The sequence below is a fragment of the Kogia breviceps genome, chromosome X (assembly GCF_026419965.1).
Source record: "Kogia breviceps isolate mKogBre1 chromosome X, mKogBre1 haplotype 1, whole genome shotgun sequence".
NCBI lineage: Eukaryota > Metazoa > Chordata > Mammalia > Artiodactyla > Physeteridae > Kogia > Kogia breviceps.
The window spans coordinates 18,110,967-18,122,255 of record NC_081330.1 but is presented as its reverse complement, the minus strand read 5'-3'; the positions used below and the strand labels follow the sequence as shown (position 1 = coordinate 18,122,255).

General features: G+C 39.2%; 1 protein-coding gene and 1 pseudogene across 1 annotated transcript; both read left to right on the top strand.

Annotated features, from left to right (window-relative positions):
- The first annotated feature begins 893 nt into the window (after positions 1-893).
- LOC131748909 (olfactory receptor 13H1-like) lies at positions 894-1,810 on the top strand. The gene is given in 5 exon segments (XM_059051271.1): positions 894-946; positions 948-1,164; positions 1,166-1,330; positions 1,333-1,490; positions 1,492-1,810. Coding segments are annotated over 5 exon segments (912 nt in total).
- A 4,146-nt stretch (positions 1,811-5,956) lies between these two features.
- Positions 5,957-10,996, top strand: LOC131748907 (olfactory receptor 13H1-like; annotated as a pseudogene).
- Positions 10,997-11,289: the final 293 nt, after the last annotated feature.

Below are 11,289 nucleotides of genomic sequence, written 5' to 3'. Positions count from 1 at the left end.
AACGAAGAGTAGCCCTCGCTCGCCACAACTAGAGAAAGCCCACGCGTAGCAATGAAGACCCAACGCAGCCAAAAATAAATAAATATTTTTTTAAAAAAAAAAGGAAAGTAATACTTGGCAGGACTCTAGAACAAGCACCGTGGTAGATCCTAGCACAATGGGAAAATGGAGGTACGAACAATCTAGGAGTGACAGACAAACACAAGAATAGGCAATATTTTAGCGAAGACTAACTCAAGCTGACGGAGGTTCAACCATCTCTATGAATCAGATTTGCCTTGGAAAATGGAGAACGAGTGAGAGAAGCTGGAAGATGCCCTCCTTTTCCTCTCTTCTTACTTGGGAAAAAAAAAATGATACTAAAAAGTACCTGGCAAAAGTGGGTTGCAGAACTTTTCATATAACCATTTCAAAAGGATGGGGGGCTTCCCTGGTGGCGCAGTGGTTGAGAGTCCGCCTGCGGATGCAGGGAACACGGGTTCGTGTCCCGGTCCGGGAGGATCCCACGTGCCGCGGAGCGGCTGGGCCCGTGAGCCGTGGCCGCTGAGCCTGCGCGTCCGGAGCCTGTGCTCCGCAAAGGGAGAGACCACAGCGGTGAGAGGCCCGCGTACCGCAAAAAAAAAAAAAAAAAAAAAAAAAAAAAAAAAAAAAAAAGGATGGGGAATTTGCTGTTTTCCACAGGAGGGAGTAGAGTTTTAGCTTTGCCTCTGTTTCCATTATAGATATCTCATTCGTATTCTTGTATCTTTTGAAGAGGACAACGAGAATGATCCTGTACACCCTAGGTATTTCCAACTTTCTCATACCATCCCTCCATCTTTATTCTCATTCTTTCAGGTAAAGTTAGGCAGCTACATCGGCACCCATCCAGTGAATAGTGGCAAGTGGGAAGAATGGCCATGGACAATGCTACAGCAGTGTTTGAGTTTCTTCTTATTGGAATCTCGGAGAGTCACATTTTTCACATTGGTGCTGATAACTTACCTCAGAACATTATTGGAGAATGGACTTCCCATTTTTCTTATCCACATTGACCCCCACCTCCACACCCCAATGTACTTCTTCCTTAGTAATCTGTCTTTCTTAGACGTTTGCAATGGAACAGTCTCCATGCCCCAGGCCTTGGTGCATTGTTTCTCTACCCATCCCTACCTCTCTTACCCACCATTGTTTGACCCAAATAAGTGTCTCGTTGGTCTTGGCCACAGCGGAGTGCCTCCTGCTGGCTGTCGTGGCCTCTGATCGTGTGGCTGCTATCAGCAATCCCCTGCACTATTCTGTGGTCATGAATGGCTCAGTGTGTGTCTGGCTGGCTGCTACCTCATGGGGGGGGGGGCATCACTTGTGCTCACTGCCATGCTTATCTTATCCCTGCAACTTCATTTCTGTGGGGCTAAGGTCATCGACCATTTTGTCTGTGAAATTCTCTCCCTTCTTAAGCTGGCTTGTTCTGATACCAGCCTCAATGAGCTTATGATCTTCATCACAAGTATTTCCCCTGCTCCTACCCTTTGGGTTTGTTCTCCTCTCCTATGTCCAAATTGCCACTGCTGTTCTAAGGATTCGCTCAGCCCAGGGTAGGCTCAAGGCCTTCTCTACCTGTGGTTCTCACTTGACTGTGGTGGCAATCTTCTATGGGGCAGCCATTTCCATGTATATGAAACCACAGTCCAAGTCATCCCCTGACAAGGACGAGTTTATCTCAGTGTTTTATGGGGCGTTGACACCCATGCTGAACCCCCTAATATATAGCCTGAGGAGTAAGGATGTTAAAGGGGCAATGAGGAAAGTTATGGCAAAAAGGGCATAAGCCTTCTTTGCTTCTAAACTTCTAAAATAACATTCAGCTACATCTTCACCGACAGAAAAAAAAACTGTTTAAAACGTCTGACTTTACCCTTGGTAGAGTAGGTGATCATTATCTGAGAAGCTAAAGGAAGTGCGCCCACCCCAAAGTATTATTCTTACTGAGACTTGAATTTCCGTTACAGGCATGTTTTTTACTCTCTCTTTACATATATTAGTGGTCGGTCACCCGTTAAGTTACTCAACTTCAGGTAAATAAATTTATCAGAATCATTTCCTCACTGACAGAAGAGACCTAAGCAGCAAGAGAATCTCCTATGACTGTTAGCAGGAGGCGAGGCATAACTGAAATTGGAAAATAGGACAAAGAATGGTGTAATAAAAGGCCAGAAGACAAATGTCATAAATTTTACAACTTTACTGAAGGCAAGCCCTGTCGTGAAAGCACAATCCCTTACTCTACTTAACCTCAGAATCATGAGAAAATTTTATCATAGACATTTCCTACATTAGTGTAGAGTGTTTCATTTTTTTTCTTTTTCTTTTTCTAAACTGCTTCCATATATATTATTTCATTCTGTATTCCTAATATCTCTGTAAAATTGGTAAGAAAAGTCACCATAATCCACCCCTCATGTTAACAATGAGAAAAAAAAATAGAATGAGTAAATCACTTATCAAAATAGCATAATTTTCAAATAAATGCAACATTCATTCAAATTCCATCTATTATACATTTTTTTTAAAAATTATGGTATTCTCAGCCACTGAAACCATGTTTTAATATCAAGAACTAAAAAATATTTAGAAAAAATCCAAGTAATTTAAATCTTTGATTTATTCATTCAACAAATATTAACTTTCTACTTTCAACCAGGAACTAGGTACTAGGTGGTGCCAGGGTAAGTTTCATACATTATGCAAAACATTTCAAATTAACATTGTGAAATAAAGTTAAATTGGTGAAATCAATAAAATTTTACAGGAGAAAACAATAGAGCCTTCAGGTAGGGAGAAATTCAGAAATTAGGAGAAATATTCAGAGTACTCATTTTAATGACCCTGCTTTTGGGGGGAGAAATATTCTACTCTTTATTACAGCTCTCTATTTGCAGCTTAAAATGAGAATCATATTTTTGTTAATGGCGCCCCTACTACAGAATGGTAGCTCTGTCACTATATGCTTTGTCTCTTTATTGACTTGTTGGTACAGGCACGGCCTATAGACAGAGTGACATAGTGGAGTTTGGAGACAGGGCTGCAGAATTGATTCTGCTACTAACTAGCTGTGTGACCTTAGTTATCGCCCTCTTTGGCCCTCAGATTTGCTCATCAATATAATAGGAAGGTTGTGTTTTGTTACCCAAGGATCTCTCTAGTCCTAACATTCTGCATCTAGGTGTTATATAGATTTTCTTTATTTTCTTAAAAGAATAGAATAATATCATCAATTTACTCTGCAACTTGCTTTTTCCAATTGACAATATATCATGGACATTCCTCAAGATCAATATATATAGATCTATCTGCCTGACTTTAAATGTTAGCTTTGACTGAAAAAGTAGACACACATAGCAGCTAGTTAACATAGCTATGGCTCTTCCAGCACTAACATTCTGTTTCTATGCATCTAAACCCCAAAGACAATCTAATTCAACATTGATATTAATTCATTTTAAATATAAAAATGAACTCTATGAGGGTGCTGTGGAATGAAATCAATTCTTGATTGTTGAAACTCCTAAGGTTGACTATCGCTTCTCCACCTGATCACTCACAGGCATTGTGAGAAACATTCCACTGTGCACCTCATCCTAGGCAGCTGGGTAGTGAAGCTTACTTTGCTTCACCCTGGAAAGCAAATAAAGACTGGTTTGAAACTAAGATAGTTCTGTTAGAAATTGAGGAGAAAGTTTGCAAACTGAAAAATAGTTTCCAAGTAATATTTTCCAATAGGGATTGAAGAAAAAGACACCATACCCCATTCACAGGACTTGGGATTTCACTTGAGGAAAGGCAGTGAAGTATAACTATTTAGAGCACAGGCCCTGGAGCCAAACTTTTTGGATTCAGACTTTCATTCTACCACTTTTATTTCAAGTTACTCTCTCTGCTTTGATCTCTTCACCTAAGTGAGCTAATAGTACTTGTAACACTAACTGTAGTGTTCAGAGTTTGATCACGTAGACACAACCACTCTAGTTATATCAGGCAGGAAGGGATTCAATAAACAGAATTACAGGCCTATGAAGCCTTTGGAAGGGCTGTGAGAGAGAAGGTAAAGGAATATTGCCAACAACCTCGGACAGTTGCAGGAATCGTAGGAATCTTGGGAAGTTTTAGGGATATTATGTAGGAAACTGTTACTAATGATGTCACTGAAGTAGATGTTTCACAGAAGAATGGTCAGAAGCCATTTAAATCTCTGTTTACAAAGTCTACACACTTTTACAATACAGGTGAGAGCTTAAGAGGATGTGTTGAATGTGACTTCATAGCTTGGTTATAAGAACTGTATGACTCAATTCATGTAAAGCACTTAGAAAAGTGCCTGGCCTATAGTTAGAGAACAATAAACGTTAGCTGTCATTGTGAAGTCGGGATCACGTGAGCCTAAGACGCCACGAATTGAAATGCCTACTTGCTTCTTAAATAGTGCGTTCCAAGGTTGCTCTCTCACCCATGCATTCAAGCATCTGTACATATATCATTCAATTAATATGCATTTATTAACTACCTACTATACAGCCGGTACTGTGGTATTGCCAGAGATGCGGTGGTCAAATAAAAGCATATTTGATCCTTCCCCTCAAAGAATTCACTGTCTAGGTGGGAAGAAAGGCGTGTATGCAAGCAACATTACTACGTGAATTTATATCTTCCTAGTTCTTAAGAGTATAAAGCACTTTATACACTTTACAGTTTATCTTATTCTTGAACATATATTACCTCATATCATCTTCTAAATAATCTAACGAGATAAGCAAACAGATATTGTTATTAATATTATGAAACTGACATTAAGAGGTGATAAAAAGATGTAGAGAGGCTGTGATATTATCAAGGTCAACAGTTAGTGATATGACTGGGAAGAGAATACAGTTCTCCTAGAATTATGGTGGTGGTAATTTCTCACTGAATACACATATCAAATCATTATGGTGTACACCTGAAACTAATATAATGTTATGTGTCAATTATACCTCAATAAAAAATTAATTTAATTAAAAAAATACAATTCTCCTGATGCCTAGATTCTCTTTCTGATGGGAGCCTGATGGGTTCAGGGAGCCTTTGAAAAAGAAAAGTAGGAAGAAGGTGTAAAATTGTTGCTGAACAGAGAAAGGAGAAAACATTATGTTTTCAGATTGTCTAGCTAAAACATCTGACCCTGACCCTTATTGGCTATATGGCCTTGGGCAACATCCTGCCTCAGTTTCCTCACCTATAACAGGAGGACAATCATAGGACTGACCTCATAAGGTTGTTAAGAGGATTAAATCAGTTGATTTTATATAAAATGCTGAGAAGTATGGCTAGGACCTAGTAAGCCCTCAATAAGCATTAACTTATTTTATTATTGCTATTATACAGTTATTATTACTAATACTGAAGTCTCAATTGACTCAGAAGTAGCTGGTGCTCATCTCACTGGGTGCCTTCTCTCCTCTTTTCCCCCCCGCTACTAATATGCAGAGCAAATGTTTCTGATTAACTGTGAGAAGCAGGTCAAACACTTTTTCAGTACAACATCACGATGGAGTGAGAAAAGCACATGATTAGGCGTCAGGATGTCTGGATTCTAGTCTGGGTTCTGCCATTAATGAGCTATGAAACTCTGGGCGAATCACTTAATTCTCTGGACTGAATCTGTCAAACAGGGAAAAATATATTCTTTAACCTACCTCAGAAGGGTTGGAAGATCAAATGAGATCATAGATGTTAGATGTTAAAAGCACGTTACAAATGCTACATGATGGTATTTTCATTATCCTCAGAATTAGCCTCTACATCTTCTCCTCACTTACCCTTAATGTCCACTCACTCACTGAATCTAATTGTTTCTTGCTCTGAAATGTCTTTGAAATCCATCCCTTCTCTGTCCTCAATGCACCTGTCCTAGTCCACAGCTTATTCAACCCACACCGGGATGACTGTAATAAGCTCCTATTTTTCCCTAGTCCAGTCTCTCTCCAAACTAGCCATCCAATCAACTTCTCCAGAATGATTTTCTAAAGTGAAAATCTCATCATGTCAAACCTTAAACCTTCTACAATTCCCCTCCAAGATTAGAAACTTGCAGTGGTTCCCTATTGCCTATAGGATATGCCAACATTAATTGAGGACCCTGCTAACCTCTTTATCCTCCTTCTCTACTCCATCTCCACAGACCCCATGCTCCAGGAAAACAATAATTTTTCCTCTACCTTTTATGTGTATATGCCACTGTATACACTGTTCTCTCTGCCTGCAGTGCCCTTCTTGTTTTCCATGCCTGGCGAAACCTCAGTTATCCTTCAAGGTCAGATCTAATGTCATGTCTTCAGTGAAGCCTTCCCCAGAGCTCATTCCATTCTGTTTAACTCTGGATAGGTGACTTAATTCCATTTTCTTTTGCTTAATAACATTTTGTTCAACCCTAAATTTAGCTTCTTCCATATTATTTTATAATCAGTTGATTTGGAGTGTTTATCCCCAATTAGATCATAAGTTTATTGAGAACAAGAAGTTTGTTTCATTCATCTCTGTCTCCCTAGCATAATTCCTGGCACAGAGTACATGCACAAGACAACCCTCAGAATGGGAGAAAATATTTGCAAATGAAGCAACTGACAAAGGATTAATATCCAAAATTTATAAGCAACTCAGGCAGCTCAATAACAAAAAAACAAACAACTCAATCCAAAAATGGGCAGAAGAACTAAACAGACATTTCTCCAAAGAAGATATACAGATTGCCAACAAACACATGAAAGAATGCTCAACATCATTCATCATTAGAGAAATGCAAATCAAAACTACAATGAGATATCATCTCACACCGGTCAGATTGGCCATCATCAAAAACTCTAGAAACAATAAATGCTGGAGAGGGTGTGGAGAAAAGGGAACAGTCTTGCACTGCTGGTGGGAATGTAAATTGATACAGCCACTATGGAGAACAGTATGGAGGTTCCTTAAAAAACTACAAATAGAACTACCATATGACCCCACAATCCCACTACTAGGCACATACCCTGAGAAAACCATAATTCAAAAAGAGTCATGTACCAAAATGTTTATTGCAGCTCTATTTACGATAGCCAGGACATGGAAGCAACCTAAGTGTCCATCAACAGATGAATGGATAAAGAAGATGTGGCACATATATACAATGGAATATTACTCAGCCATAAAAAGAAATGAAACTGAGTTATTTGTAGTGAGATAGATAGACCTGGAGTCTGTCATACAGAGTGAAGTAAGTCAGAAGGAGAAAAACAAATACCGTATGCTAACACATATACATGGAATCTAAGAAAAAAAAGTTCACGAAGAGATTAGTGGTAGGACGGGAATAAAACACAGACCTACTAGAGCTTGGACTTGAGGATATGGGGAGGGGGAAGGGTAAGCTGTGACGAAGTGAGAGAGGGGCATGGACATATATACACTACCAAATGTAAATTAGATAGCTAGTGGGAAGCTGCCGCATAGCACAGGGAGTTCACCTCTGTGCTTTGTGACCACCTAGAGGGGTGGGATAGGGAGGGTGGGAGGGAGGGTGATGCAAGAGATATGGGAACATATGTATATGTATAACTGATTCACTTTGTTGTAAAGCAGAAACTAACACACCATTGTAAAGCAATTATACTCAAATAAAGATATTTTTTAAAATAAAAATAAAATGAAAAAAAAAAAAAAGAAACTATGCTTGTGGTGTCACCATTGAATAAAGACTAGATTATCTGACTTCTGCTTCAGTCTCAATCCTATAACTCTACTCCAAGAAGACTTTTTCACTTCAGATTGATTCTGTTTTCTGATTCCAATTCTGGGAGTACACAGAACAAAAAGGAGCCTTTAAGTTCTCATTACAGGTAGTCAAGGGCCTCCTTATAGGATCACTCTCTTTAATAAGTAAAAAAACAACTGTAATTAGAAGTTTAGCAGCAGCTAAGTATTTTTTTCAGTTTTTTGGCCCTTGGTTCTGATTTCTTTTCAGAACACCTTTATCCTGTATTAGGTTTTATTGAGGATCTTGTTATAAATTCTTACTCTACTTCCTGAATTACTTGTCCATAAAGGTCTTCTACCTTCTGAGATTTGGCGTTTGTCCTGAATAGAGAATCCAAAGAGATCACCTATATCATTAGCCTGGATAGTTCTCTCCGCTGCCTAGCTCCTAAGGCAAACCTTCCCATCCACAGCCTGTTCTCACCAAGGCCTGACAACTGCCTCATGAGTCTGAAACTATACACTGTAGATGCCCCAAATCCTGATTTGTGACTACAACTTCCTGGAAATTTTACAGACAATCCAGGAAAAGATCTTGACCTTAATAATGAGCTGGTCTGTGATAGCATGCATATCTGATAGAACTAGAACAGACAAAGACAATAAAATTTTGAATGGATGAAAACACGTTTCTTTCAGATTCTAGAATAAACCCATTTTCTCTCTTCACTATCACACCTTCCCTCCATGAGAAGGGCAAATTTTAAGGCTAAAAAAGTATCATTTCTGAGCTACAGGGCATTAATAAGACTGAATACTATGAGGAACTTCCCTGGCAGTCCAAGGGTTAAGACTTTGTGCTCCCAATGCAGGGGATACGGGTTCAATCCCTGGTTGGGGAACTAAGATCGCACGTGCTATGCGGTGTGGCCAAAAAGTTAAAAAAGAAAAAAAAAAGGACTGAATACTACGAGATATTAACTGTTTCTCATCATAGGCTTTTTACCATCAAACATTTACTTTCTTCAGCCAGTTCAAAGTAGTTTCAGTCAAATCAATTTCATGATATTGGGTAAGAGAGAAGAACCAAATAACTGGCCTTGATTCATTCAACAAACGTACATTGAACCCATATTTTGTGTGTTCACACCAGGTATTGTGTGAGCTAGTGAAAATAAGGTAGTATATAGAACAGTCAGGGCCTCGTTCCTCTTAGGGCTATAGCAAGAGAGCAGAAATTAAATAAGCACACAAATATATAAATACAAACTGTGATAAGAGCCATATAAGAAAAGTTCTGAGTACTATGAACAATTTTAACAGAGATCTGATTTAAATTAGTGGGGTTAGGGAAGGCTTTTGTAATGAAGTTCCTTTTAGACTGAGGTATTAAGAATGACTAGGAGTTCACCAAGCAAAAACGGTAGGAAGAATATTTCCCCCAGCAAGAACACAAGGTGCAAAATCCTGAGGTAGGAACAATCTTACAGTGCTTCATAAAGATAATATTGCTGAAACAAGGTCATCATGAGAAGAGACTGTGCAAGATAAGGTTAGGGTCAGGTCATTTAGACTCTTGTGGGTCACGGTAAACAGATTAGATTACATTCCAATTGTAATTAGAAGGCCTAGAGTGGTTTTAAGCATGGGAATGATAGTCATAATTATGTATGCTTGTAAAAGGCTGCTATGTGTAGAATAGACTATAGAGAGGCAAGAATGGAAGTAGGGAGACGTATTAAGCAGCTCTTGTGCTAGTCCAGATGTGAGACAATGGTGGCTCTTACTAGATAAGTGTTGGCTGTGGATATGGAGATATGTAGGTAGATTTGAAATATATTTAGGAGGACAAGCCAATAGTACTTAGTGGTTGATTGGATGTTTAGGTTAAGGAAGAAATGAGAGTGAAATGGGCACACGTTTTATGCCAAGGATATGAACAAGCTAAAGATAAATCTCTGGCTAATATCCATAGCAGGAAAGAACAATTAGTAATTCTGTGATTCAGGGATCTGATTACATTTAAGCAGTAAATTAGCGCATTTTCTTTTAGGGGGAGTGTTCAAAGTACGCTTCAGGTGGAGTCCAACCTCCCTCATTTTTTAGATGAAGGGATTAAAACTCACAATGGATTGTGCTACTTTGCAAATTAATCTTGTGCTGTGTATGAATGCTTTATCTTCCAAAATAGAACATATACTTACAAACAGCATCACTTGTTTCATAGACATCTCCTCCTAACAACACCTGACAGGCTACTGAGGATACAGCAAACACTCAATAAATGTTTCCCAAATTAAAATGATTTCAATTTCTTCTTCCTCAGCAGATAGAACAAAATGGATATTCTGATTACAGATAATGCCAGCGAAGTGACAGAGTTCATCCTGGTGGGTTTGTCCAATCATCCAAAAGTCCAGGGTAGCAGTCTACCTGATTACATTTGTGGCTAACAGTCTCATCATTGTTGTGGTTAGAGTAGATAAGCAGCTTCACACTCCTATGTATTTTTTCTTAGGCAACTTGTCCTTCCTTGATATCTGCTACTCTAGCAATTCAGTGCCTTTTTTATTGTTCAGTGGTTTAAGAGACTACCCCACCACTTCCTATACTAGCTGTTATGCTCAGATGACCATTGCTCTTTTTCTGGGGAGGACAGAGTGCCTCCTCCGTGATGTCGTGCCTTATGATAGATTTACTGCAATATCCAATCCCCGGTGTCACACCATCATTATGAATGACCAGGTCTGCATACAGTTGGCTGTGGTGATCTGGGCTAGTGCCTTCCTTTCAGCAGTAATACCAATCACTGCAATTCTTGCCAGTTTTGTGGACACAATATCTTCAACCATTTTACCTGTGAGGCACAGGCCCTGCTGAAGCTCATCTGGTCAGACACCCTAGTCAGACTTAGTTGGGGTCTGGTCATCGGTATATTGACCCTGCTGCTGCCCTTCACCTCATCCTCATCTCCTGTACTCACATTGTGGTTGTCGTGCTGAGGATCCGCTCTGCAGAGGCCAGGCTCCAAACTTTCTCCACCTGTGGATCCCATCTGACTGTGGTCACCATATTTTATGGGACAGCCACCTGCATGTACCTGAAACCTCAGTCAAGGGAGTACCAGGACCAGGGCAAAGTCACCTCTGCATTTTACAGTGTTGTAAGCCCTGTGTTGAACGCTCTCATTTATACCTTGAGGAACAAGGATGTGAAAGATGCCCTAAGAAAAATAATTAACAAGAAATAGTCCTAAAAGGGGCATGAATAGCCCACAGAGGCTCATCTAACCAACAGCTTGACATTGACTTATAAAAATAAGAAGGTCCAAATACTAAACGATATTTTAGTAACATAATTATTTTCAAATGTGTTTTTTTCTATTTCCAACAGGCATGTGATAAAGAACTTACTCCCACTTGCGAAAAACATTAAACATTTACAATGTCATCCATTTAAGTAATAAGTTATACAGGACAATCTCGTGGGAGAACTTATAAAACAAAATAATAATTAGCACATTTGAATCCTGAGTAGCTTGAT